Genomic DNA, 26,746 nt, shown 5'->3' with positions numbered 1-26,746 from the left:
CTGACAAAAGCTCAAAGTGCGCAAGCATTCTCGAAGAGGAAACCCTCGTGACTGGCTCGCTCCTTCGCATTCACATCCACCTTGCTTCGACCATGGCTTTCTTCACATGCATGGCGACCGTGTCCGAGCCCGTCGAACAGACAGACAGGCACTTTAGCGCGCTCAGCCATGATCTCCCCTGTGGTCCGAGCAGCTGCATGCAGGTTGTCTAGCTGCACGCCCGCTTTCGACTTTCATTCGTTTCACTCGTGATTGTAGGCGAGCTCGCTCCTCGGCTCGTCGAGTGCCGTTTGCCGTTTACAGCGCAGCAGGGAAAGAGGAGCTCGCTGCGCCCGTGTGGGGTCCTTGAGTGCAGGAGCGCAATAATTGGTTCCTGGGTGAGCACGATCTGTTGCAGCGCGCAACGCAGCAGCGGCCGCTTCGGCAATGTTCCGTTGGATCCGAGCTGCGACGACGTCCACTCGATTCCGAGCATGAGAAGTCGTGAGGTCTTTTCGCCAGGGATTGGCTCGGAGCAGGCTCTTGCACACACTCACGGGGCGCTGGACCGTCGGCGAGGGTCGTGAGCACGACGCCTCTTTTCGATGGCTCAACCTCTTATCATCAAGACAGTCAGAGTTCGACTCAGTCACGAGTGCATGGGCACAGTCACGAGCCTTGCTCGGTGCCTGGATTTGCTGCAGAGCTCGAGCGTGACTACAAGCCGAAGCCGGTCGTGCCGATCCGCCACACCCCGAGCCCATGGTGCGCCTACGAGCAGCCAACGAGGATGTGCCGAGGCGTGAGCAATGAATGTGAATCGGGGATTGCCTTGCACCCCTCATGACTCTCATCAGCACTTTCACGTCGTCCTCGACGCTGGTGGTATCTCTTAGAAAACCGTGCTAGGAGCTTGCTTATCTATGCTCGCAAGCTCGACGAAAGAGGCTTTCGCTCAGCGGCGCGCGCGCGAACTTCAACCTCGTGGAGGCCGAAAGCGGTCCAAAAGCCGTGGCCAAAACGGATTCAGGTCCGCTTCTTGAATCACTGCATGCTGGCTGACTGATCCAACTCGATCAGCCATGCAGGCGCGCAAGCTGTCCCCCGCCACTCGCGCAATGTGAACATGACTGAATGTCGTGTGACCCTCCCCTCGTGTGGCTTTTGCGCATGACTGTTACAGCTACTGTAGCAGCAGCGGGACATCGCAGTCAGCAAGAGTGCACACTTTGGCACAAAAAGGTACAGGCGCTCGGTGTTTCGGTCTCACAGATCTCTTGTGTCGTAGAGCGCACTTGACCTCGCAGCAGCAGATCACTAGGAAGATTCGGAGAGGTGCATCAGCTGCATGGTCCTCGATTGTTTCCAGGCATCATGATCGAGAAGCAGACAGCAAGCAGTGCAACGCTGACAGATGCAGCGGAGAATTTGACAAGGGTTTCGCGCTCGCGATACACACCGTCGAGCATGCCTATAGAGCTGAGGATGATAGCCAGTCTGCGCAGATTGATACGGAAGCCACGTTGACAAAACCTTTGCTAGTAAGCAACAGACTCGCGCTCAATGCGTTTCCTCGGAGTGGTAATTCGAAGATCGAGGTCAAGAGTCTACACATTCACCACTCGTGATTGGGCCAACTTGAAGCGTGCGTGCCATGGGTGGCAGTGCTATGGCCGGTCCAAAGGGCGGGCGCCAAGCCGTGCAGGAAAGCTGACAGAAGAGACGCTGCTCGCCGCCCACATGACTTCTTTGCCCTCGCACAATCACTCTAGCCCTTCTTCCTGAACTCCTTGCCAAGACCCGAATAAGAAGATGTTTGCTTCGAAGACCACGTTAGAGAAAGCAGATTTCCCCCCGCTCATCACGTTTCGCATCTCTGCCTGGCGCACGATCACCAGGTGTGATGTGTGCCTCGCCGTTAGTCTTGACCCTTCGACGCCTCTCGGACACGGGAAACGAGCGTCGATTGACATCACTCGGATGTGCGCACAAACTTCCAGAGACATAAAGATGGCAAATGAATTGTGAGCAAGAAGCGAGGCGGACAGAGAATGTATACGATGGGGCAGTCGCGGTGGCGAAAGGCCGCACAAGAACGATGAGATGGATTTAGAGCTTCGACTTCCTTCCATGCGAGTGCACTGCGTTGTTGCACCTCAAAGTCGACTCTCCTTGAGCGCAGGTCCAACGGTTCCCAGGGGCCTTTCCACACCGAGGTCTTTGGCGACATTTCTAGCAACATATCTAGCGGTAGCCATGGTAGAGATCATTGGGTTGACACCAGTAGCCGAGGGCAAGGCAGCAGAGTCGGCGACGGAAAGGTTCTTTGTGCCCCACACGCGTCCTTCTGGGTCGCAGGCCGAAGTGGCCGGGGTGCCGCCCATGGCGCAAGAGCCCATTTGGTGAGCAGAACCGATGGTCGTCCAGTGAGGCCTCGCGCCGGCCTTTTCGACCTTTTGCCTCCACGCAACGTAGTGCTCGTCGCTGAGGTTGCGAGGCAGCGCGGATGTGGGCGTCGCAGTGGAGGGAATGGTGGTCGTCTCGGGCAGAATGCTCTCGACAGCTGGCTTGCCGTGTTGGTAAACGCCAGGTTCAAAGATGGGCACTCCGTGCTGCACGGTGGCGATCGACTTGGCACCAGCCATCATGTGAATGTCACACGCGCGCAAGATACCCTGGATCATGCTGGCTTGGTCGTGCTTGGAGATGGTGTAGTTCATGCGAGCTTTACCCTCTGAGTCGACAAACACGTTGCCAGGGTCTCGGTCGCGGGTGATGATGATGAGGTTGAAGCTGTGCGCGTAATTCAGCATAGCCGTCTTGTGCGCTTCGGGACTTTGGAAGGTTGAGAAGGCTGCTTGAATAGATGGGCTCGACGCGATGACTTCGATCTTGCAGCCCCAGCCTTCGGCATCCACAAGCTCGGCGGCGTTGGAGACCATGGTGAGTAGCGATCCCTCCCAAGGCTTTATAGGGAAGTCGTACCAGCCGGTAACCACAGTAGTGGGGTGAAGATGCAAATTTCTACCAATCTGCTTGTTATATTTGAGCTCGGGGCTTCGCAAAAGCACAGCGGGAGTGGAGATGCTGCCTCCCGAGACGATGACGTGCTTGTTGGCCTTGATGGTCACTTTGCGGCCTTCGCAAGTGGCCAAGGCGCCAATTGCAGTCCTCTTGTCCTTGGGGTCGAAGAGGATACGCTCCACTTCGGTGTTGATCATAAAGGCGGCATTGCCAGTCTCGGCAGCATCACGCAACCAAGTCACGACGCCTCCCTGCTTGTGACCGCTTACGCAGCCAAGCTGGCATTTGCCGCAGTAGTGAACATGGCCACCAGAATTTTGAGGTACGGCCTCGACTGGTTGACCGGACCGCTGTGCACCAAGAGCGAGAAGCGAATTCGCGAGATTGTGCTTGATGGCGTGGGTAGAGCAGCCCATACGCTTGCAGACGGCGTTGAGATCCTCGCCAAAGTAGGGAGTGCGGTAGTAAGGAACGCCGTGCTTCTTTGCCCACAGCTCTCGCGCGTAGTGGCGGGGCTTGAGGGAAGCAGACCAGTTCACCGTTGTTCCTCCACCGAATGTGGAGCCAGCAAGCACGTTGAGGGAGCCGTCTTCCGTGGGCAGCAGACCCTCTCCTTCGTACATCTCTCCGTATCCTTGATCCTCTCTACCCAACACATCCTTTTGCCTCAAGTAGCCGCCCTTGTCGACGACGAGCACACGAAGGCCTCTCTGAGCGAGGTACTGCGCAGCTACTCCTCCGCCAGAACCTGAACCGATGATGAGAACGTCAGTGTCGATGACGACATCAGTGCCAGCTGGTTGAGTGACGACCTTGTCGTTCTCAAACTCGTACTCGTAACGAGGCCTGTCGAGATCTTTGCTCTGCTCGGAATGTGGTTGCCAGTCGTCTGCCTGACTGTCGGCGTACCCCGTCGCCTCCCACGCCGGCTGGTGGAAACGGTAGTATGTGATGAGAGACAGACCCTTGAAGCCTGCGGCCGCTTTCTGGATGAGCGTGATTGGAGAGGAGAGCCATCCGTACATGATTGCTTCTCGGTCCTTGCGCGGCAGGTTGGGGAAGGCAGTGAGTCTTCCAGTGAGAGCGAATGTACCCGCGCGGGTGCTCAGCACAGTGAGAAGCAGACTGATCTGGTTGAGCGTTGTAATGGACAGGGACGCGCGAGCCTGGTGAGCCCACGCATCTACCAGGTAAGGGTGGTCGATGAAGCCATCCTTGGCGAAAGCGGCCACAAGCTCCCTTTGACGGTCAGAGGCGGTAGTGGGCAGCGAGGCAATCACACGAGCCGCATCCTCGCCCTCGAGATGCGGCACGAAGACGTCTGTGACCGCGGACAGCGTCTGGCACAGCATAAAGACCACGGAGATGAATCAGCACACAACTCTACGCGCAAGTGATTTGTGCCAGAAGCACGCGGACTAGCGCCTGTTTTGAAGGTTGACCTGCAACTCACCGCCTTTTGTGAGTCGGAAAAGATGTCTGAAGCTTTGATGAGCTGCTTCGAGTACGGCATGATGGGCAGTGTATCGTACGTCTAGAATCGATGCTCGGCGAGAAGTTTTCAGCGGGTGGCAAGGATGGTGTGTATACTGCTATACCGCAAAGAAGAGGCGAAGGAAGAGGGATAAGAAATCGACGCAATCCAGGACCGTGATGATGTGTCAGGATAACGAACCAAGCAGCGAAGGATGATTCGGCAAGCTCTTAGGAGGAGCGATCAGAGATGCGGAGACGGCTCAGCGAGAGGTGTTTCTAGCCTTGCTTAGTCCTGATTCGCTGCACGGTGTGCCCGTACGCACAGGCACCTCCGCAGTCGCCACTGAGCGACTGGGGCGACTGCTGGGAGGTGCGGGAAGCCTTGCCGCCTTTTGCTCCTGCATCAGCACCTGCATGCTCAAGCTAAACACAGTCTGGAGAGTGTCAGCAGCTTGAGGGCGGCGGTCGAGCGACATCAAAGTACGCACGTTTGGACCCAGCATCGGGCACGAAAGCCGGGGTCGGAACTCGGTGATGAAATCGAATATAGAGCTCAGGCAGTATAGACCAGACCGCCTCGAAGAGAAGCGCAGCACACGCAGGCGCTTATTCTGCGGGGTTCGCATGCAGTACGTGGCACCAAGCTGCTGCTGCTGCTGCTGCTGCTGCTGCTGCTCAAGGCCACACGGCGGTAGCAGAAGCATCCGTCGCTCCGCATGAACCTGCACGACACCGTGAGCACGGCGAATCAGCAGTCACGCGAGCCAGGTGGCAACAATGTGAGCAAGCTGGAGCGCACGCGCTGGCTGATTTGCATGACCGAGGCTCGGTGATGCACGGCAGTTTGAGTGTAGATTTCATCGCGCGGCCGGTGGGGATGCTGAGTCAGAAGAGCTTCGGCCAAGCGAAGTGCTTCGCTTCGGCCAGGCGGGACGGTGGGACGCACTCTCGCTGATGTCAATTGGCTACAAAGCACCTCACTTGGTTCTGGTGAAGCGACGCCCCAGCTCAAGCGATGGCGAAAGCGATCAGACCAACGACTCTGTAAGAAGTGGTCGGTAAGTGATGCGCGATGAAAGGACCGCCGACGTGTGGGGTTGGAAAGTAGAGGCGTGGGAAGAAGACGAACAGATCGGAAGCCGGAGGTCGAAACAAAGCCAAGCAAGCGCGAGCCCAATCATGATCACGTAGCGAGGCGAACTAGGTGCAGAGACAATCGTCAGACCATCTACCCGCAGTATCGACATCCCACAGCGTATAGCCAACACAGCCTGGTGGAGAGATCCGGTGCAAGATGGCATTACAGATCCAATGTGAGACGCCAGTCTGCAGCTCGAGATGCGAAGTACTGCTCGTCGACAAGCAAAGTGGCTCGCGACGGGCCCTCGCCTGGCATACAAAAGTCTATCGGTCAAGCGCGTCACTTGTCGTTCTGAGCGTCGACCTGTGCAAGCCCAGCCTCTCTACACATGTCAAAGAAGATACTTTGTTTGTTGGCCTGCGCAACAAAGGATCTTTGCATCAGCTAGAGCGGACGGTACAGCAGCGTCTTTGACGACCGCACTCACAAGCAAAGTCTGAGGCTTATCAAACTCGGCAATTTGGCCATCCTTGAGAACGAGGATGCGATCCGCATCGATGACGGTATTGATACGATGAGCGATGGTGATCATCGTGACGCCCTTCGTCTCTGTGCGCATGAGCTTCTGGATGAGCTCGTCCGTCGCAATGTCGATGGCCGAAGTAGCTTCGTCCAGCAAAAGTATCTTTGCGTTGCGTAGCAATGCCCTGGCAATGCAGATGAGCTGCCTTTGACCCGCGCTAAAGTTGCTTGCGCCCTCCGTGAGGTGCGTGTCTAGTCTGCCTTCCAAAGAATTGATGTGATCCTTCAATCTAGCTTGATCGAGCGCTTTCCACAAGGCCACGTCGTCAGCTTCGCCGGTCGGATCCAAATTGTCGCGAAGCGTGCCTTCCCACAACTGCGGGTCTTGTGGAATGATGGCCAGCGCCCTTCGAAGATCCCTAAGCCCGATGCTTCGGCAGTCGACGTCGTCAATCCAAATGCCACCCTCGGCTGCCTCGATGATCCTGAAGAGCGCGAGGGTTAGAGAGCTCTTGCCGCTGCAGAAGAGAGTCGTGATCAGCGTGCAAGGCGCGATGGGGATACTAATAGCTCTCCAACTCACGCTCCCGTGCGGCCAACCACACCGATCTTTTCGCCCGGCTTGATGGTAAGATCGAGCTTCTTGAGCACGAGCGGCAACGAAGGCTTATAACGCGTCGAGTAATCCTTCAGCTGAATCTCTCCACGCTGTGGCCAGTCAGCGGGCGGTTGCTGATCTTCCGAGACTGTGTAGGGTGCCTCGCACTCCACTTCCGAGTATGAAAGGATTCGCTCCACGGACACGATATTCTGAGAGGCGGAGGCAGCACTCGAGTCAAAATCGGATTGACAGCGCGCGCATAACGGGACAAGGTACTCACCTGCTCAACTTCAGAGAGGGATCGTACGAGCCAATTCAAGGTTTGCGTAGTGTTGAGAACCTGGGACAGCATCAGGCCCATCAAGCCGGCGTCCATCTTGCCTTTGCCGCTGGTGCAGAGCCATACAGCGAGCATGGAAGAGAGGAGAATGATGGTGGAACCTATGAACTCGATGCGAACAGCCAGCCATCGGTTGCACGAGACTGCGGGGAAGTAGCATTCCTGATTCCTGTCCACCCGCGCCTCGGAAGTAGCAATGAATCTAGTCTCTTGTCCAAAGGCACGAATAGTAGACAGACCACCCAGACTCTCTTGGAACCAAGTAAAGATGGGCGACTTGGAAACGGCGTCCAAACGCTTCAGCTCGCGCGATGTCGCCAAGTAGTACTTCATTACCTGCACGTAGAACCAGCCGAGGGGCACGACCGCGAGTACAAAGAGCGGCACGGAGTAGACCACGACGCAAATGACGCCAAACGCGACCATGAGCGTCCTGAAAGCGCCGCTGATCACGCGAGGTAGCACCTCGTCGATGGTGTTGGTGTCTCGGGAGAAAAGGTTGAGTACCCGACCGGTAGGCGTGCTTTCGAACCATTGCAGAGGCGCGCGCAAGACAGCGTGGAAGAGGTCATCATGCAGTCGGCGAGAGCTAGCAATGACCAGCCAAGTCGTCAGAATGAGCGGTGCCAGCGAGACAGCAGCGGCGCCGCCGAAGCCAAGTACAGCGTACAGAGTCAGGTAGTACTTGTCTTCGCCTGGGTGGCCAGCCCAGACTTTGAGTACCACATCTCTCCCGACTTGCAGCACTTGCGTGAGGACCTGCGCCAAGCTATAAAGACCCACACCGACGAGCGAGGCGCTGGAAGCGTAATTCTTGTACACACTCCAGGACACTGCACCTTCCGCCCTATTTTCTTGCGGTTTCGTCGACTCGCGCAGCGAGCGAACGGTCTCTCTTTTGATCTGCGCGGGCGTCAGCGCAGCAGGCCTAGCGATGGAGGCGTTGCTCATGCGTCGAAGCAGTTTGTCGTTGATCTTGGTAGGATCAACGCTCTCTCCAGCGTCGCTCGCTTCCACCTTGCCGTTCTGTCCCTCTTCATTGACCTGATGAGCCCTCTCATCTGCTTTTGCAGCATCTCGCTGACGCTGAGACTGCTTACCCAGGCTGCTGATGAGCGTGAAGAGCTCTCCACGCTTTTCCATCACCTCATCGTACGAGCCGCGCTCCTCCATGATAGTGCCGCGCCTAAGACTGATGATCTGATCGACAAATGGCAAAAAGGTGACCGAATTTGTGGTGAGGATCCTGCACTTTGTCTTGAGCAGACCTTCAGGGCCGATCACATGCTTGAAAATGTGCGCCCCAACATGGGCATCGACAGCAGCGAGAGGGTCGTCGAGGAGGTAAATGTCCGCTCTCGCATACACGGCGCGTGCCAGAGCAACCCGGGCTTTTTGCCCGCCGGACAGAGACACGCCCTTTTCGCCCACTTCCGTCTCATCGCCTTCGGGAAGCACGGCAAAGTCGGGCTCCAGTGCGCAAGCCGCAACTACGCGCTTGTAGAAGTCTGGCTCGTATCGAAGACCCCACAAGATGTTGTCCTTGATCGACGTTCCCATGCACCATCCACCTTGAGTAAAGTACGCTGTTCGTCCTCGAACAGTGACCTGCCCGTCGCTCCTGTACATTTCCCCAAGCACGCACGAGAGCAAGGACGACTTTCCATCTCCAACGCGGCCGAGGACAGCCAACAGTTCGCCTTTTCCGACTGTCAAATCAATGTCCTGCAGAGTCGGTGTGGGCTGCTTGCGGCTCCACTTGAACTCTCCCTCGCGGATGGTGACCAAAGGCTCGCCCTTCTTGGCTTCAGCAGCAGGAATGAGCTGCTCAGCCTGGTCAGGAAGCGTGAGTAGACGAGCGTGTGGGTCGAGTTCTCCAGCATCCAAGAATTCGCAGATGCGCTTGGCGCTGACAGTTGCTTGCAATGCGGCCGAAATGATGCCAGCCGCCATGGCAAGAGGAAAGCTGAGAAGTTGGTAGAGCGACAAGGCAGGGAAGATGAGGTCCGCCGTAAGGGGTGTTGATTGAGTAGCCGAGTAGGTCGCAAAAGTGGCCAGGGACACGATGAAAGGCACGGCTGTCCACACAAATTGAAACAGACTCGACACGGCTCCTGCCCACCGCAGCAAGCCCAATTCCTCCACGTTTCTGATCTGATGGAGCTTGGCGGTGAATGCTTCTTCCCAAGCAAACAACTTGATGCTCTTGATGTTGTTCAGGATCTCGCTCATGAATTTGGTCCTCCTGTCGCGAATCTTCATTTGCTTGGTGCTCAGCGTGCGCATGTACCTGGCGAGAAGCGTGTTCAGCGGAACGCTGACAACCATGACGGATACACCAACGAGCGAGGGCCATCCTAGAAGCTTGTAGAGCGAGACGAAAGCGAGCGTCATCTGGAAAAATGCGCTCCAGATGATGTGGCCGTAGGTCATCAAGTCCTGAAGGCGCGTGGCGTCGACGCTCATGATGTTGATTGTTTCTCCCGTGCTCTTGCCCGCTCGGTCCTCATTGCTCATGCGCAAAGACTTCTTGAAGATGGCGGAGACGAGCCCTGCTCGCACGCGCATGCCCGTGAGGAAGCACCTCTGAAAGTACTGGTGCAAGAAGGCGGTCTGAACGACGGCGACCACAAAGATGGCCAAGCTGATGGCGAAGCCGTGAGATGCAGGCGCGCCGCTCTCTGTGCCGTAGCTTTGCACAAAGGTGAGCAGGTAGCGAAGCAGCTGCGGTTGCGCAAAAGCCAATGTATCTTGGGCTGCCTTGAGGATCGCTGCGAGGGCATAAGGGCCTCCAAAAGCGGCGCCCAAAGCAGTCCAGAAGCGCGGTTTGCCTTCCTTGGTTCGCAGCTTGGCGTAGTAGTGCTCGAAGCGGAGGCCCAAGCCCTCAGCATCCTCACCAGGCGGCAAAGACCACATGTCATCCTCTTTGAGCGTCTTTTTTGCTCCCAACTGACCACGCATGAGGTGTCAGTCACTTGGTGAACAGACTGTTCTTATGTCATCGCTTTCACGCCTCTACTCACCGACATCATGGGGTTCATCCACCAGAAAGCGAGCCTAGAGAAGATGTTTGCTGTCACTTCGGGGCATTCCCTCTTTTCGTTGAACGCCTGCACCTCTTCCTGTGAGAGGTTGCTGATCGCGCTCTCATTCGCTGCGAGGCTGTCGTCATCCAGTGGCAACTTTGGTGAAGCTCCAATCGAAGGACCAACGCATTCCAGGCCAAACAGCAGTACGACGAGTGCAACAATGGCAGCTCTGGGAATCACGTGCTGCAGCGATGCTGCCTCTCCAATGACGATGGTTCGAAGGCGTGCTGCTTGGGCAAAGATGTGAAAGAGGAGGTAGAGCAGAGCGCTGGTCGATCCTCTCCTCTTGCGCAGATGATTGTGGGATACCAAAGGCAGCAAGACGGCATACGTCGCTGCTTGCACGACACTAGCTATCACCTGCATCGACAGCCACGCTCCGTACAGCCCGTCAAGCACAGCAGTGGCGATTTGTGCAGCCAGCAACAGTCCTAGCAGGGCCTGCTTGGCTATCAGCACATGTTTTGATCTCTGCGACAAGGCTCGAGCAGGCAGGCGCGATGTCCTGGCCAGATCGGCAGCAGCTGCGAGGCAAGATGGAAGAGCTATCAGCGACAGACTCCATACTAGGACGATCCGTTCGCGCTTGACTCACCGAAGCAGGCAAAGAAGAGGGATGGCGCAGCGAGCAGGTAGGCATCGGCAGCGCAGGGTGTGAGATCCAGGTCCCTAAACTGCGAGACGGGACCCCATCCTTCCTTGTTCCTGCAAAGGCGCTGGATCGCGCTTGGTGTCTTGCGTTTCAATGCATTCAGTGTCGAGCTGCTCGAAGTGGCATTGTCGGCGGTTGAAACTGACCACGAGAAGTAGGGCACCGCGCCGCTGTCCAACACTGCCGCATCGTTGGGAGCTGCGTGCGGACTGACAACATCGAGCACAGCTTGCGCTCGTCGATAGAGGTGCGATGCGCTGGAGGCAGCGCTCGATTGCAAAGCCATATTTTGCAAAGTGCTGTGCTGTTATTGGCTCTGTGGTCTTGGCCCCGCGCCCTCGTAACGCCTTGCTACGTGTTGATTCGAGGTTGAGAGGTCTGTGCGCGCAGCATCCAGCGATGAGCAGGTCCGGCAGCAGTAGACAATGCTATGCCAGTATGCAAAAATTGGAATGGATAGGTGTGAGTAAGATGTGTGGTAGCCGCGCTCGGGACTGCACAGATCAAGTCGTGAGTTGATAGGCTGGAATTGTCAGTCCGTGAATCGCTGAAGATCTTCCCACCCTTTTTCGCTTCTCCCGAAGATAAACGCGTGTGCTGGGCGTTACACCGAACATGTGTAATGCGTGCGTCAGCTGATGCTTTCAGTCAAGTCACGTGAAGAGTACTCCTCCCAGCCGTGCACAGCCACCTTTTGGACGTTTTGGTCCACCGCGGCTTCAAGATGATCAGGCAGGCCTCCTTTGTCCTAAGACGCGATGCAATTTGAATGGCAGCATCCGCTGGTCCTTTGTCCCTTTCGTGATCAGCCTTGGGAGTCGAATGAAAGACACGAATGAGAACGCTTCTTAGCATCTCAAATGCGCACACATTGTCATTATCAAGTCAACGATGACCACCCATCCCCCTTCTTCCTCAGCGCCGGTCAGCGCTCCAAGCCTCTTCCTGCCCAATCCTCACCATCCCGCCCCGGAGCGGAATCAGCCCCGACTCATTCCTCATTCACCCGTCTCGCCTTTCATGAATGGAGACCCATCAAGCCCGCCTGTTCATATTCCAGCTCTCCACACAATGTCACTTAAACGGCGGCCATCCCATCGCAAGGACATAGGTGGTGATTCGGACGGGGAAGAGGATACGCAAGACGAAAGCGTGATCAGAGGATTAATGCGACCTTCTGTTCCCAAGTCCATACCTGCTCATCTTGCGCCTACAGCGTTAAGAGTAAGCCTCATCAGCGCAGCATTGGGCATGCTTGTTGGTCTGTGTATTCAAAAAGCGCTACGCTTGCTGTGGTATGCATGGCCCAACACTACGAACATGCACCAATCATCATCACCTGTCGGCCTTTTGGCCCGCACAGGCGATATCTTTGCTAGCCCGCAACTCAATGCGTATCTCGCTGCTTGGGCTCTGTTTCATCTCGCAGAGTTCTGGATCACCGCACATTGGAACGCCACGAGGCTGATGGAAGATTGTGAGTATGTTGAGCAAGGCAAGGCTTGGATGGAGAGCAATCCATCGCTGAGTGGACACGACCCTTGTGCATTCTGTCCAGCTTTCCTGCTGCAGAACGGTATCGCATACCACGTTGCTCATCTCGCTGGACTTATTGAATTCTTCGTGCGCCATCTCCTTTGGAGCCAAGGCAGCGTGAAGGCTCACTGGTGGAGCTACGTCGGTGAGTGTACGCAAGCGATGCGATGGAGCTCGAAGTCAAGGCTGAGCCGTCCACTCGTGACCGCATGCGGTGCACCGCAGGGCTAGGTTTGGTCGTAGCAGGTCAGATCGCTCGTTCATTGGCGATGGTCCATGCGGCAGGGTCTTTCAGCCATGAAGTTGCACGTGGAACAAAGCGAGCGGACCATACGCTCGTCACCACCGGCATATATGCGTGAGTCTAAGAGGAAGCATAGATCGCCGATCATCCGAGCATGTGACGCTTACGCTATATCTTTCTTCTGCGGCAGCTTCACGCGACATCCGTCCTACGTCGGGTTCTTTTACTGGGCTTTAGGCACTCAACTCCTCCTCGGCAATCCTCTCGCATTCTGTGTCTTTGCGGTCACACTTTGGCGATTCTTTAGACACAGAATAGTAGGAGAAGAATACTCGCTGAAGCAATTCTTTCCAAAGGACTACGAGGAATATGCCAAGCGCGTAGGAACGGGTCTGCCGTTCATCTGATGATGTACGATGGGCTCATCCATACAATGTCATCTCTTCAGAATGAAACGCACGGCACCCAAGTGTCGAGTTTCTTCAGAGCTCGGGATACACATCGGTACGTCGTTGATCCCATAAGGGCATCTCCGTCCTCATGCTTGTCAGGGCATCAAGGTCCTGTTTGGGAGGGCATGCAGAAGCTGAGCGGAGCACCCCAAGATGCCCAAAGACTGATCAACCAGACTCACTATATTCGCGAAGCAAAGCGTCGGTTTGTAAGGTTGCATGTCGCTTTGGCGTGGGAGAGCAAGTGCAGAGATGAGCTCAAGATGGGGGTGGCGTCGCCTTGGCATCGCTGGTTGGTAGCTCACCTGCATTGGGCTACGATGCTTCCCCAAGGATCAACAATCATGGCATGCCCATAGCTGACTCTTTTGGTACCTTCATGAGCGCCCACTTGAGCAGCTGCCAGCACGTAGCTTTGCGTATCCAAAGCTCTGGCTCTGAGCAGCACCTCCCAATGCGCGGCGCCCGTCCTCACAGTAAATGCGGATGGGAAAGTCAGAATCTGCGCGCCTTGTCTTCGCAGAGAAAGCGACGACTCTGGGAAACGTATGTCGTAGCAGGTTTGCAGCTGGCATGCAGAGGGGCGCTGATGAGCTTTGAGCGTCGCGCCTGAGATGAATACCGGAAGAGAATGACAACGACAGTGCATGGCACTCGAGACTCACTCCTAGCGCGCCGATCGGTGATGGATGCACGCGAGGAATCGCCTTGCCCGGAATGGTCGTGTTGGACTCTAGTATGGTCAGACCACCCTTGATGTCTACATCGAAGAGATGAAGCTTTGCGAAGTGGCATGCCAAACAAGGCAGGTCAGAGTGAGCGTCTGGCAAGAGACCCGCCCTCGATTCACCTTTCGATAGCTTTCCCTGACTTTGCCTTCATTGTCAATGAGCACCTGCGTGTTGTAGCATCTCTCCTTGTCGCCCAACTCCTCAGCAGGAGCTTCGTGCACGCCTACAGACACCCAAATATTGCTCTGCTTGGCCTCTTTGCAGAGATAAGGAACGAAGGAACGTGCCTGGGCACTTCGCGTCAAAGCTCCTACGGATGGCGAAGGGGCGATAAAGTCCGTCGCTGGAGGGAATGGCAGGTACGGGTCAGCAAGTCTAGTATCAGCTAGGCAATCCAGAAAGGCTCCACCCTCTCACGATGACGGTGACTGACCTTCTGGCAAGAAAAGCGCCTTTGCGGCGGGGGAAACACAGATAGCGGGTTCGTGACGTGTCAGATCATGTTTGGAGTAGGATGAGCCTTCCACAGGACGTACCCTTGCACCAGAGGCAGCAGCTCGCTCTGCAGATCACAATGCCGCATAAAGAGACCAGACATGCTTCAGCATTTTGCAATCTTCAACCTGCTGAAAAGGCGTCATCTTGTGATTCTGGTACGCACTGACGAGTCCGCTAGCGACTGCCAAATTATCGGCAATCACGCCGGTAGACGTGAGCTGAGCGACAGCGGCAAGGACCATCCTGATGGTGATGTGCTCGGCAGATCCAGAATCACGAATGACGTGCTTTTCCTCCCACTCGACTTGACAGACCGCTTCGAGGACGGGAAGATGCAGAAGGTTGCAAAGCGAAGTCACAACAGCAGCATCGCCAATCATCACCAATCACGAATCGCACATCAAGAATGCGCGGGGCATAGCAGCTCAATTCACGATTACCGCTACAGGTGTACGTGCTCCTTTGGTGCCAGAGCGCGTGATGTGGAGGCGCAGCTATAAATGCTTGCAACCAGAAACGCATGCTACGATCTTGAATCACGAATGAGAAGCGCTTCTCTTCGATCTTCGGTACTAGTCAGGTTGATATGCTGCGCGTCCTCACGACTAATGTCATCTCGTAAAGCCACATCGTCTCCCTACATAGACAGCCAAAACGACATGTATTCGAATGTACAGGTCGAGATCGAGACGCAACGCGACAACAAATTTTACGGAGGGAACGAGAACAATTCACAATTGTCTTGCTGGCAAGAATCTCCGGGAAAGAGGAACAAGAACTCTGCTCACTTCACCTTGATTTTTGCCTTGCAAGCACATGTCGATGATGGCCAATCTCCTTGAGGACTCTTTGTTTTGTTGGAAAGTGAAGTTGGTGTGTAGCCGCCGTGCCATTCACATCTCTTGCGAAAAAAAACACATCTGGCGGCTGGAATGAGAAGACGATGCTTTCATGTAGAGTCGAGTCGGCAGGGACGACGTCGGCTTGTGGTGCCAGCGAGCCTTGTCTTCAAGAGTCGCCTCAGTAGCGAGGGCGAGGAGGCGGGAGGTCGTCGTAGCGGCTGCGAGGAGGAGGAGCATCGTCGTAGCGCGCTCTAGGGGGAGGAAGATCGTCGTAGGCACGACGAGGAGGGGGAGGGTCATCATACCCGCCGCGACGAGGGGGAGGATAGTCATCATAAGCGCGCGGGGGTGGGGCGCCGTATCCGCGAGGAGGATAGTCGCGAGGAGGGTAGTCTCGCGGGGGGTAGTCGCGAGGCAGATAGTCACGAGGAGGGTAGTCCCGTGCAGGTGGTGGGCCACCATAACCGCGAGGAGGACCGTAGCCTCCGGGAGGTCCATAGCCACCGTAGCCGCGCGGTGGAAGATCATCTGAAGGAATGCGACATCGACATCAGCTTTCGATGCGAGGTGTCGTGCTGTAGCAGCGAGCTCACCCTTTTTCGGAGGACCGCAGTAGCGCCCTGGTGTGGGGGTGCGAGCACGTCCTCGACGTGCCTAAAACACAAGGCTGTCCTGTGTCAGACACCTGCGCATTCCATGTTGCGCTGCTGACGCGCAACTTACCTTTGCTACCGTGATCGAACGTCCGAGAATCTCGACACCATTCGCGCCATCGACCGCAGCCTCGGCATCCGTGTTGTTGTGAAACGTCACAAAAGCAAAGCCACGAGGCTCGCGTGTGTGGGGATCATACATCACCTGGACCTTGTTCAGCTACAAGCAAAAAGCAGGGCTGTCAGTCCTGATAGGTCCACATGCCGATACGATTCAACAGAAGTATTGACTCGTACCTTTCCATATTTGGCAAAGACGTCCTCGAGATCCTGCTCCGTCGTCTTCAGGCTTAAACCAGAGATGTGCAGGTTGTTGCCTGGGTTCGGGTTGTCGCTGCCAGGTGCAGGGCTGCAGTAAATGAGTTCATCAGCACACAGGCGACCTAGCTGAATGTATGCTGTGCGCTTCAGACTCACCGGCCACGGAAGGAGTCGCCACGAGGTGGGCTACGCTCACGGCGGAATTCGCGATCGTCGTTGCGCGCTGGGCTGCGCTCGCGACGCGGAGGCGTCGCACCGCGAGGAGAAGCGCTTCGACGAGGGGCGTAGTCGTCGCGTGCTGCGTCACGAGCGGCATCGTTCCAATCTGCCGGAAAATGGTAAATCAGAGCGCATAGTGGTTAGTCTGTGCACTTACTTTGGATGAAAAGTCGCAGAGGTGATGATGAGTCGCGAAGGCGGAGTCGCGAAGACACGAGAGGCACCGGACATTGCAGAGCAGGAGCGAGCGCCCAAGCGAGTGACGTGGGGACATTCTGACGTCTTGAGAAGCAGTGCGCAAAGACAGCAGTCGAAGTCGAACTACACGAGGTAGCCGGAGCCCGAGTGAAGGCAGAAGTACCGTGCGTTGATCATGCTGTCCATGACATGCGACGAAAGCGCGAATCATTGCAAGGGAGTGTTGCGATCCAGCCCCAGAAAGCGAATTGAGACAGGTGCTGCTGAGCGAAGCCACAGCTAGCAATGAAGCTTCTCGTGAGTCGAGCTGATGTCGACCCAAAGATTGGCGATCACATGACGAGGGAGTACGTAGGCGATGGGGACCTAGATCCCGCATACATGTACTGTAAGCTCAGCATCCAGCCCAAAGTCTGCTGCTCTCAGTCGCCGACCTGGTACTGCGATCGGATAGCAACGCTGGACAGCCTCACCCAGGCTGAGAGGCTCGTCGGGACTGACACGGAAATCGAAGCAGAGACCGAAAAATTCAAACGCACCGTCGTTGTCGGCCATATTGAAAGCTGTAGGTGCGAACGCCTAGAAGCCGGATACAGATGAAGGATCGTAGATGGTGATGGGCAATGAGAGCAAGGTGCTTGTGGTGGAGATCATGGATCTGACTTCACCTCACGCAAGTGGATGGCACCCAGCATGCATGCATCAACCCTCGCCGCGGCTATAATGTGAATGTACCTGCCTGCACTTCGCGCCCTGCTCGCGGGCGCTGGCCAGTCGATCGTGATCCACGTGTGGCGCGCATGTAGGACGCAAGCACGCAACCACGGAAAGACAAGTCACGTGTCCAGCCGTTGATTGGGGTGAAGGCAGGCCGCACGGTCGCAACGTAGTCCGACTCACGACTCAAACTGCCTTCTCAGCACTGAGAGGTCAAGAAAGCCCTTTCATACAGACTTTGTAGACCAGGCAGCTGCCGCTGCTGTGGACAATTTCTTGCAGCGGCGAGTGCGTGTCGTGGCGGGGTGGGAGGGTGTGCGTGGACAAGCATCCATCAGCTGCATCACCGTGAAATCGTGAACCGTCTGCTCACGCGCAGCGCAGCAGGTACAGAGCGAGATGTTGCTGATGCGCGTGCGCATCAGCTAGCGGCTGTGCGCGACGCGTTCAAATCTGAGGGTCGCAGCGTGAATAGAGAGCAACACAATCGTGAATGCATCCTCATCGAACTTTCGATCGCCACTCTCAAATCACCACAAACGATTCGTTGAAGGCTTCACGCCAAGCGTGAGCGCTCTATTGCCTATCCGAGTGGCCCCAACTGGTCGCAGATCTCAGTCACCACTCAAGAGCTAAGGTAGTCAAGTGACCTGCCCCATTCCGGGCATACTCGCTCGGTGACCATGGCGACAGCTCAAGCGACCGCAGCGCCCACGCGCACGCATCTTACTCTCAGTGGATCCACCGCCATAGTCTCTGAATTCTTCGAGTATTCTCTTCAGTCCATTCTCTATCAGCGGGGAGTCTATCCTCCGGAAGATTTCAAAACGGTCAGAAAGTATGGGCTTCAGATGTTGGTCAGCTTGGACGACGCCATGACGGAATATGTGGAGAGGGCAAAGAAACAATTAGAAGAGTGGTTGTTGAAGGGAGCTATCTCCAGAGTTGTCGTCGCTATCATCGATACAGAGAACGGCGAGACGGTGGAGAGATGGCAGTTCGATGTCAACGTGGTGAACAAGAGTCAAGAAGCGAATGGCAAGGAGAACGAAGCGTGAGTGGTGGGGCGGCTATCAGACGAGAACTCTAGCTTTCGCGAGAGGTCGTCGCACAGGGCTCACGTGCCCATCACTACTCTCTGAAGTCCCGTGCAAGCTCCATCAGGCAAAGCAGGCCCAAAGGGTGCAAAAGGCCCAAAGACCGATGATCAGGTCAAGGCAGAGATCGCGGCGATCATCAAGCAAATCACAGCATCTTGCACATTTTTGCCCATGTTGGAGGATCAGTGTGAGTACCAAATCCGTCAGGAAGCGAGGCAGCACGGAGGAGAGGAGGCGATGGCACTGTATCTGCTCACTGCTCGTCGCTCAATCTTCTCTTCAGGCTCCTTCACTCTCTTGGCTTATACAAACGCATCGGAGCCTATTCCAATCGAATGGGCGGAAAGCGACGCCCGGCTGATCGCAGAGGGTCAGGCCGAGCAAGTCAGGTTGCGAAGTTTCAGCACGGCCATTCACCAAGTCGACAGCGTGGTAGCATACAGGCGAGGAGAGGAGGACTAGATCATTGGGGTCGCCTCTCATCTTCGCGTCCAAAACACCGGCTTCTTAGTTTCCAATACAGCTAGTCACGGACCATTTGTAATCATACGAGTTTCATGATTGACTCCAGGCGTGCAATGGGGATGCCATCAATGGTGCGACAGACCAGACCATCTTCGCCAGCCCTCTCCACTCTCTCCGCACGCCGTGATGCTTGCCAGAGTTGACACACCTTTTCGCAGCTGCATTTGGTGATGCATGTCTGATTTTGCTGACCATGTGCGTCATAGCTCCGGAGGCCGGGCTCCTGCTCCTCTTCTTCGCGTGATATTCGCCAGCTTTCACCTGATACGACGCATGCCAGCACCTGCCGCAGCGGGTGCGCCCTTCTTGCCAGCAGCTCCGCTTCCCGATCCTCCTCCTCCTCCCAAGCGTGGAGCGTCATCCACTTCCGCTTCTCCATCATCGCCGCTATCTGCGAGCTGTTGAGAGCGTGCGCAGTTTTGGAGCGTCAGTCGTGAGTTCATGCTTCAACCTGCAAGCGGGATTCCACGCACCTCTGAGGGAATTGCGAGCAGGATGACGACGGGTAGCAAGTAGTACCAATACTTCTGAACGAAGGATTTCTCCTTCACCGGTGGAGCGTCTTCCCCTTCAGCGAGCGGGCTTCCGTCGGCTTTGAGACGCGGCGCTTGACGAGGAGGAGGTCTGTGTGGAAAGGTCAGCAGAGACGTCAGTGTCGATGATGTTAAGGCCAACTCTTCCGGTAGACTCACGCTCCTGCGCCTGCTGCGCGGTGGACTGCTACTCGCACTGGAGCCTGAGCCTTGGCGACTTCAGCAGCGCTGCGGTCTCGCTCAGCTGGGCATCCAGACTCGTTCAAGGGCGCTGTAGAGATGCCTTCGAAGTGAAGTGAGAGGCCTTGCGGTCGCAAGGACGCGCTTAAAGGAGCTGGACCACCTCCGGTCTTTGTGCTTGCGCCAGGCGCCGGTGGTAGGTGGAGGGTGACCACGAGCGGGGAAGGTAGGAGACACTGTGAAGAATTGCCGACACCGATCGTTTTAGCCACCTCAGGATCGTCAACGATCGAAGAGCTGTGCAAAATACTCACCGCTTTGGTGCTAGCGAGAATGCCACGCGCCAATTCCGCCGGCTTGACTGATTTTGTGTCCCCGTCCAAGAGCAAAAACTGCAACCAGCCCGCAGCAGAGCTAGTGCTCTCCAGATCCAGCACACCAGAATCAGTTGCCGGTTGAAGTTCCTCATTCCGATCACTTGCAGTGACGAATCTGATATTGTCCCGTGATGGAGAGACATCCGAGACGCTCGAAAGCCCAGCTTGAGCTCCCAAAGTGATCGAGCCTTGATATTTCCATTCTCGTGTGCTCTGCCCGCCTCCCAGATACCTCGAGTGCAGAGAGTAGGTTGCCCGCCCAGCCGTCTCTGAAGCTGCTGCGATGCTGCAAAGCAGGCTTGCACTTAGAAGCGTAGTCGCGAGCAACGACAAGCTTGACACCTGCATCGTCAAGCGATTTCGTGCTGTTGGAGGTCGCGGCCGGCAGCAAGTAGAAGCGGTGCTGTATGTGAGCACAATGCTAGAAGCAAGAAGCCAAGGGTCAAGCATCAAATGCCAAGTCCGAGCCCGGATGGATGCTATCAGGTGAAGCGCGTGGACCACGACCATGCTGTACACAAGGTTGTGAATTGCGCTCCAGTCGCATGGCCCATGCGCGCTTCAAGTACACGCGCGCCCCTTCCAACGCCGCCAGTTCACCTCAAGCCCGGCCCCGCGGAAGTTCTCATGCGTGATTCCCTGATGGGGAATTGCGGCCCATCTATCCGTTCGGAGCTTCGTAGTCTCATCTTCTACCTACTGGAGCAAGAATTCCTCACGCATCCACCAGCGAATGTCAAGGGCACGGCATCGAGGACGCAAGACAGATCAAGGCCGACACTTTGGGCCTAGAAGACAACGTCTCATGTACTGGGTGGTGATTCCTGTGCTGCACTCGGGAGCGCATTTTAAGGTGTAGGCTACCCTCGTCTCTGGTCTCTCTTTCGCCGCATTGATCGCAGAGCCATAGCATTGCTTCAACGTTGCTTCAAAAGGCATCTCACATCTGCGATGACTTACCAAATTCAACCGCTGCCTGGTGGGGTTTATGTACCTCTCGTGACCCCTTTCACCCCGAGCCCCGAAGAAGACCTTGATCTCGAGGCTTTCAAGAAGGTTGCTCTGCGAGTTGCCTCGGCTGGATGCGGTCTCGTCGTGCTGGGAACCGGCGGCGAAGGTGAGTTCCGCAAGTTTCATCTGAACTACGGTACAGAAGTCTCTTCCCTTCACTCGAGGAGGAGGCAAGGCTGAATTGCGGACTGCGCTTCACCTGAGCCACCCTCTCGCAGCTTCGCACGTCACCGCATCAGAGAGGATCAGACTTGTAAGCGCTGCGCGCCAACTCACAAAAGATGCTGGGTTACAGACGCCGATCATTGCAGGCACTGGTACCGGAAGTCTTTACGAGACGAAGCAATTGTGCAAAGATGCTGCCGCAGCTGGAGCAGATGCTGGTAAGTGCCCTAATGCGGTCAAACGTCTCAAATCAGCTGTTGACTTGGCAGGCATCACGTCTGCAACTCGCTCGTGTCGTCAGCCATCGTCTTGACACCCGGTTTCTTTGCTGGAGCAATTGCAAAGGACCGCACAGCTCTCAAACAGTATTTTCAGTAAGCAAGCGACTCGCTCGATGATACTGCTCTTCGGCTGGCCGCAGTTTTCAATGACCATGACGGGTTGTATGTTATTGCAGCGAAATTGCGAGCGCCTCGCCGATCCCTGTCATGGTCTACAATTTCCCGGCTGTGGTGAGTCGTGATGGAAGGTGGTCAATGACATGCGACCTTGGCGTCTTACGCGCTGTCGAGTCTCGTTTTGATATGCACAGACCGCGGGAATTGATCTGGACTCCGACTTGCTGGAAGCCATCGCCGAGCATCCAAATATTGTTGGAGCTAAGGCAAGTCTCGTTTCTGAGCCTCCCTCGCCTCCTTGCTGCTCGGCTTATGTGGTTCAACCTGGGTCCCTTCCTGGCCACGCTACAGCTCACCTGTGGATCAATCGGCAAAGGCGCAAGGCTGGCATCAAGCGCAGCAGCAAAGTCGCACAAGAATTTCCACGTCTTTCCAGGTCTCGGAGATATGCTGCTGCGTGAGTGACACTGCTAAGACGCTCGATCAGCCTCGTTCGCGCGAGAAGCAACAGAGCTGACGTTGCAACATCTCGCACACGGCTAGCCTCGATGCTTGTGGGCATGACCGGAACGATTGCTGGTTCGGGCAACATTTTCCCACGTCTTCTAGTGCAGACGTACAAGAGCGCTCAGGAGGCTGTGCAGTCTCCTTCCAAAGAGACCCTGTCAAAAGCCCAAGAGCTTCAAGCGCTCGTATCACGGGCAGATTGGGCTTTCATGAAGGGCGGGATAGGGGGTACAAAGTGGGTGCTGCGCAGGTACTATGACGACGTTGGGGAAGCTAGAAGACCGCTGCAGCCTGCGACGCAAGCTGTACAGGATATGCTGGAAAAGGAGCTGCGCGATGCTCTTGATTGGGAACGAAAAGCTGAGAGAGAAGCGGGCGTTCAGATCGCTCGCGAATAGGTGTACTGCTTTGATGGCGCCTCACGGGTCGACTGGGGTAACTTATCTTGCCATAATTGACATTGTATCAATGTTTGGATTTTGAGTGTGTCGCTTGCATCTCGTGGGGTGCTCTTGCGATGCGCTTGATGTCAGAACACGAAAGAAGAACGTATAGTCATTGCAACAGGACCTTTGACTGCGCATACATCCACATATGACCCAGACGACCTGCGGGTTTTCTTCGTTGCTCTTCTTTGACAGAGCCGTCGCCATGTACCCCGAGCGTGCCTCCACAAAAGCTATGGTCTACGGGTAGTAGCAGCACGACATTTGTTAGGACGAGCTTCTTGAGGATTCTGCTTCTCCATTCGTGATCCATTTCACGCTCTCGATTGTGGTCCAGCTGCATGAGATCTTGCTCACCCAAGCTGCGTGCACACACATGTCACTCAGACTATCACGCACTTACTCTTGAATACAGGGCTCGTGACTGATTCACTCACTGTCTTCAGTCACTGTGTTCTGCGCACATCTATTATAAGATCTCTGATCAAGATTTGACTCGCATGCGGTGACGCGCGGATGCCTGATGACAGCGTCTAAGCCACACACTCCTCCGCTTTACATGTTCTAACCTTGCAGCCACGCTCATCACGACTTGGCCCTCCGTGCTGCATGCCAATCGTGAATCATCAGAAGAGTGAGTACTTATGAATGGGTCAACCTAGCTTGGCATTCCGGCCAGTCAGATCAACTTCAGGGTCAAATCGACAGCTGCGTCATGCTATGCGAGTCAATCCGTGGCAGCTGTCGTGGCAGAAGCGTGATTGAGCAATTCAAACCTTACGCGCTGCATGCAGCACACCTGCTCATGATCAAGCTTTAGGCAACCTTGCACCGCTCTGACCTCGCTTCATGGCCAGTCGCGAGCTCACCACGCTCTCTGCCGCCGGGGACCGATGCTCGAGGAGGCTTGTGAAATTCAAGCAAGTTGGACTGAATCTGGCGTCCCAAGTTTGGGGACGTCTTGCACAACGCCGATGAGACGGATGATCTGCATTTTGCAGGCAAGGCCTTGTGCTGACGCTCAGACATCACTCATCAGACTCGGAGCTTTTGATCATCTTCACAATTCACGTGATTGTCATTGGACCTCGCTATGCAATCACGAATCGGTCAGGGTTTAGATGAATGTGTAGGAACGAATGCGTGATCGCTCGTGATATCCACGATTTTGATGTACCATGCCCGTTGTGACCACCTGGATCGTGGCAGGTCCGCCACGCAGATCTGAGTGACGCCTCGCACTTCGCGTGCTGCCTCCACATTGACGGAGACTGCAGCTTAGACTTTGACGCTCCCTTTTGACTTTTTGAGTGTTCAAGTGTCGAACCACACAATCGACTCACAACTCGCGACTGTGACTTGTGACAATTCGACGACTCTTGACTCAGACTGATGACAGGCAAGCCGGTGAGTCAGGTATAGCAGGTGGGGAGTAGCTCAGTCGTGAGTGTGTAGCGCCCAACGGCCAGAGTTGTCTGGAGTCTTGAGCCTGATGGGTGATCGAGATGTGCATACCGCGCGGTACAGGTAGCATGCACGCATCAGCAGCCACGCAGCGTGCACCGACATGGCAAGTCGGGCGACGTCATCTCTGCATCCGAAACTGCGCTTCTGCTCACAGCCCAGATCGCCTGATGCTGTGGTGCGCATGCTGCACGCATGCATCCTGCACGTACTTGTACATCATGCGTATGGGGAAGCCACAGTAGGGCAGCAGGGTGTGCTGCACCAGCAGCAGCACACGCTGCAACGGAACAGATCCAGCAGCCGTCATGACGCAGCGCCAGAATGCTGTCGCCCTGCGTCGTGTCTCGTGTCTGCAAAGATCGAGCGACAACTCTTCGTCATTGAGTGCCTTTCGGCCGGACGGAGCCGTGGAGAGCGCGACACTGATCGACCGATTGAGGGGAAAAATCTCCACGACGGCAGCTTACCGCTTCTGCGCGCTGCTTGTATGGTTTTGATCGGGAGTCCGGCATGACGTCGAGAGACCCCTTTGCGTCTTGGTCGTCAGCGCAGCAGCAGAGCGACTCAAGGCCCCATGAAAACACCAAATCAAATGTCTCGATGAGCTTGCGACGTGATACAACTCTCACTTGACTTCACACTCTTGACTCACACTGCCTCACACAACAGTCGACGCTCTTGACTCACACTGCCTCACACAACAGTCGACGCATTGATATAGACGTCTATAGGATCAAGAACCAGAAGCCACGCAAGTGTGTTTCCTCACCAAGCGCTTTTGAGTCGAAAGGCGCTCCATTCATCAAGCTCGATACGCCCAATCCCTTGCTTGAGTCAGCCCACTCGCATCAGAGACGCACCGTCTGCACCTTGCAGAGCTATTCAGCCTTGCGCCCATCCTCGACTAATTGCTTCAAGACCCAGGCAAATATACGTCAGGGCTCAACAAACCTCACAACTGTATTCAGCATCTGTGCAGCTGCATTCCTTTAGCAAGATCGTGAGAAGGATCCACGATTGCAGATACACCGCCTGATTGAAGTCGCTGCTGTGTAATCGCCGCCAAGATCGTCGTGAAGTTGAGTAATCGAACTGTATCGGCTCCCGTTGCCGAGCGTCCAAATGGTGTTTGGCCAGTTCAAGAACCTTATTCGACACGGCAAAGCAGCCAAAGAAGAAGCTACTGCCTCATCGCCTCAAGGCTCTACCAATCACAGTAACGGATCAAAGGTGAGTGCCTCGGATCTGGAAGTGGCGTACGGTACGGTAGGCGACGAACACGAATGGCGCTGGCGCACGCGCATGCCTACCAATAGCGTATGAAGGCGCCATCTCTGGACGCGAAGATCGATTCAATCGATTTTTGAATCTCAGCACGGCGATCCACTCCGCACACAGCCATCCTTCATTTTCTCTTCCCATGCACGATCTTTCGGTCGCACCCGCATACATCCGGGACATTCTGCTGACGTTTGGACCTGCCCTCCCGGCCTGTCACGCTTAGCAGATGCGTCAAGTCCCAGACTCTCACTACCAAGCGCTGGATACGTTGGAGCCGATGGCTGGACAGTCCACTGTCTCTCCAACGCCGGCCACTGCCAAAGGCACCATGGCTGCTCCTGTCACCGCCACCGCCCAGCAAGGCGGCCAAAAGTCGACGCAGCACCCGCAAAATGGTGGCGCACAAGCGCATTTGGACGAAGCTCGAGCTCGAGTCGCCGGCAGTGTTCACAGCCACAGTCAGCGCGCAAACTCGTATCAAGAGGATAATGTGGCGCAGTACAATCCTCAATCAGAAAAGATCGTGCAAGAAGAGAGGGCTGCTTCGGAGAAACTGCCGTCGTACGAGGGCTTGTCTGACCGGTTCACTTTGATCAAGAAGATGGGAGAGTGAGTAGTAGCAGCATGATGACTGCGGGTGCACATCTGCTGATCGTGACCCATCCTTCCATTGTCGCAGTGGTGCCTTTTCCAACGTATACATGGCCAGGGATCAAAAGACGGGACAGAAAGTGGCAATCAAGGTCGTTCGAAAGTATGAGCTCAACTCTAACCAGGTAAGTGTTGGGTCGCAGGCCTTGCCGTTGAAGGAGCAGGGCAGTGCAGCGGACGGGCATGGACACAAATCTTCCCGGTGGCTCCGAAACCCTGCGAAATGCCTCTCAGTAATTCCTCCACTCCAAGTCGTTCTCTTCTCTAGCGGACGCATCGAACACTTCGAGTCGTTTGCGTCTTGCCGCTCAGAGCTCCCATGAGCTCCAGCTCCCTTGTGCCCGTCCAGCTTCACGCTCGCAGGTCAGCAGATACCAGCTGTCCAGCGGCTGACCGAATTTCCGCCCATTCCTCAATTCCTCATTCATTTCTCTGCGCCTCGCCAACCTCTTTCTCGTCTCCCCTGCTTTGGCAATCTTCCTGTGCCGCGTTTCGATTGGGATTTTCGCTTTTGTCCTCCAGGATCGTCTCGATCCACAATTCCGCAAAAAGAATCGCGTCACAGAGGTTCGTAGCCAGTGTTTTCCATTTCCTCGGTCGGGTGGTCGAGCTTGCAAGGGAATGCTGTCGGCCACAGGTCGCAGGCTACTCGCTCGCGAGACGTCGTGCGGGTCGTCGCTGGATGATCTGTACGAGTCTTCACCACGAAGGGCTTGGCACTGCTCTGCTTCAGAGTGATCCGTGTCATCGTACCTCAGCAAGCCGACGCGATTCTGACGCTTTCCCCTCCTGTCTCCACTTGCTCACTTTCCGACGTAATTCGCCACGGTGCTACGATGTTGCGTGCGGTCCACGCTTCCGTACAAATTCCGCGCCACCCCTTTTGCGGCATTCCGGTGGGCTGGTCCGCCTAATACTCACTGTGCCCCC

The 26,746-nt window shown here is 55.7% G+C and overlaps 10 protein-coding genes across 10 annotated transcripts; 4 read left to right on the top strand and 6 right to left on the bottom strand.

Annotated features, from left to right (window-relative positions):
• Positions 1-1,735: 1,735 nt before the first annotated feature.
• Positions 1,736-4,776, bottom strand: IE81DRAFT_323255 (long-chain fatty alcohol dehydrogenase). Its single transcript, XM_025513880.1, has 2 exons — positions 4,457-4,776; positions 1,736-4,343 (listed from the first exon to the last, which is right to left on the bottom strand). The coding sequence occupies exons 1-2, from the start codon at positions 4,514-4,516 to the stop codon at positions 2,136-2,138; spliced, it is 2,268 nt and encodes a 755-aa protein (XP_025369856.1). The 5' UTR covers positions 4,517-4,776; the 3' UTR covers positions 1,736-2,135.
• A 643-nt stretch (positions 4,777-5,419) lies between these two features.
• IE81DRAFT_119137 (hypothetical protein) lies at positions 5,420-5,865 on the bottom strand. The gene has a single exon (XM_025510169.1). It carries the CDS (start codon positions 5,778-5,780, stop codon positions 5,508-5,510), a length of 273 nt encoding a protein of 90 aa, XP_025369855.1. The 5' UTR covers positions 5,781-5,865; the 3' UTR covers positions 5,420-5,507.
• IE81DRAFT_366437 (putative YCF1) lies at positions 5,756-11,304 on the bottom strand. Its single transcript, XM_025517009.1, has 6 exons — positions 10,708-11,304; positions 10,047-10,636; positions 6,964-9,972; positions 6,666-6,892; positions 6,048-6,600; positions 5,756-5,977 (listed from the first exon to the last, which is right to left on the bottom strand). The coding sequence occupies exons 1-6, from the start codon at positions 11,048-11,050 to the stop codon at positions 5,900-5,902; spliced, it is 4,800 nt and encodes a 1,599-aa protein (XP_025369854.1). The 5' UTR covers positions 11,051-11,304; the 3' UTR covers positions 5,756-5,899.
• A 242-nt stretch (positions 11,305-11,546) lies between these two features.
• IE81DRAFT_301761 (ICMT-domain-containing protein) lies at positions 11,547-13,371 on the top strand. Its single transcript, XM_025512242.1, has 4 exons — positions 11,547-12,241; positions 12,323-12,445; positions 12,526-12,658; positions 12,735-13,371. The coding sequence occupies exons 1-4, from the start codon at positions 11,656-11,658 to the stop codon at positions 12,949-12,951; spliced, it is 1,059 nt and encodes a 352-aa protein (XP_025369853.1). The 5' UTR covers positions 11,547-11,655; the 3' UTR covers positions 12,952-13,371.
• On the bottom strand, positions 12,776-14,568 carry IE81DRAFT_323251 (putative NIT2-nitrilase). The gene is made up of 8 exons (XM_025513879.1): positions 14,389-14,568; positions 14,264-14,289; positions 14,161-14,179; positions 13,847-14,070; positions 13,662-13,775; positions 13,302-13,564; positions 13,179-13,221; positions 12,776-13,107 (listed from the first exon to the last, which is right to left on the bottom strand). The coding sequence occupies exons 1-8, from the start codon at positions 14,465-14,467 to the stop codon at positions 13,027-13,029; spliced, it is 849 nt and encodes a 282-aa protein (XP_025369852.1). The 5' UTR covers positions 14,468-14,568; the 3' UTR covers positions 12,776-13,026.
• A 307-nt stretch (positions 14,569-14,875) lies between these two features.
• Positions 14,876-17,112, bottom strand: IE81DRAFT_323250 (RNA-binding domain-containing protein). The gene is made up of 6 exons (XM_025513878.1): positions 16,998-17,112; positions 16,198-16,366; positions 16,018-16,129; positions 15,791-15,940; positions 15,661-15,721; positions 14,876-15,595 (listed from the first exon to the last, which is right to left on the bottom strand). The coding sequence occupies exons 1-6, from the start codon at positions 17,011-17,013 to the stop codon at positions 15,246-15,248; spliced, it is 858 nt and encodes a 285-aa protein (XP_025369851.1). The 5' UTR covers positions 17,014-17,112; the 3' UTR covers positions 14,876-15,245.
• Positions 17,113-17,669: 557 nt separating this feature from the next.
• Positions 17,670-18,896, top strand: IE81DRAFT_323249 (DNA-binding protein). Its single transcript, XM_025513877.1, has 3 exons — positions 17,670-18,229; positions 18,320-18,462; positions 18,559-18,896. The coding sequence occupies exons 1-3, from the start codon at positions 18,051-18,053 to the stop codon at positions 18,735-18,737; spliced, it is 501 nt and encodes a 166-aa protein (XP_025369850.1). The 5' UTR covers positions 17,670-18,050; the 3' UTR covers positions 18,738-18,896.
• Positions 18,617-20,397, bottom strand: IE81DRAFT_366432 (hypothetical protein). Its single transcript, XM_025517008.1, has 4 exons — positions 19,828-20,397; positions 19,493-19,749; positions 19,274-19,424; positions 18,617-19,198 (listed from the first exon to the last, which is right to left on the bottom strand). Exons 1-4 carry the CDS (start codon positions 20,338-20,340, stop codon positions 19,058-19,060), a joined length of 1,062 nt encoding a protein of 353 aa, XP_025369849.1. The 5' UTR covers positions 20,341-20,397; the 3' UTR covers positions 18,617-19,057.
• Positions 20,398-20,484: 87 nt separating this feature from the next.
• Positions 20,485-22,514, top strand: IE81DRAFT_341251 (aldolase). Its single transcript, XM_025515643.1, has 8 exons — positions 20,485-21,007; positions 21,120-21,154; positions 21,197-21,284; positions 21,368-21,440; positions 21,524-21,578; positions 21,659-21,730; positions 21,816-21,921; positions 22,008-22,514. Exons 1-8 carry the CDS (start codon positions 20,842-20,844, stop codon positions 22,367-22,369), a joined length of 957 nt encoding a protein of 318 aa, XP_025369848.1. The 5' UTR covers positions 20,485-20,841; the 3' UTR covers positions 22,370-22,514.
• Positions 22,515-24,762: 2,248 nt separating this feature from the next.
• IE81DRAFT_118616 (hypothetical protein) lies at positions 24,763-26,668 on the top strand. Its single transcript, XM_025510167.1, has 4 exons — positions 24,763-25,114; positions 25,392-25,774; positions 25,845-25,941; positions 26,339-26,668. The coding sequence occupies exons 1-4, from the start codon at positions 25,007-25,009 to the stop codon at positions 26,552-26,554; spliced, it is 804 nt and encodes a 267-aa protein (XP_025369847.1). The 5' UTR covers positions 24,763-25,006; the 3' UTR covers positions 26,555-26,668.
• Positions 26,669-26,746: the final 78 nt, after the last annotated feature.

Source organism: Ceraceosorus guamensis (assembly GCF_003144195.1).
Source record: "Ceraceosorus guamensis strain MCA 4658 unplaced genomic scaffold IE81scaffold_27, whole genome shotgun sequence".
In the NCBI taxonomy this organism is placed as follows: domain Eukaryota; kingdom Fungi; phylum Basidiomycota; class Exobasidiomycetes; order Ceraceosorales; family Ceraceosoraceae; genus Ceraceosorus; species Ceraceosorus guamensis.
This window is presented reverse-complemented; position numbering and strand designations above follow the sequence as displayed.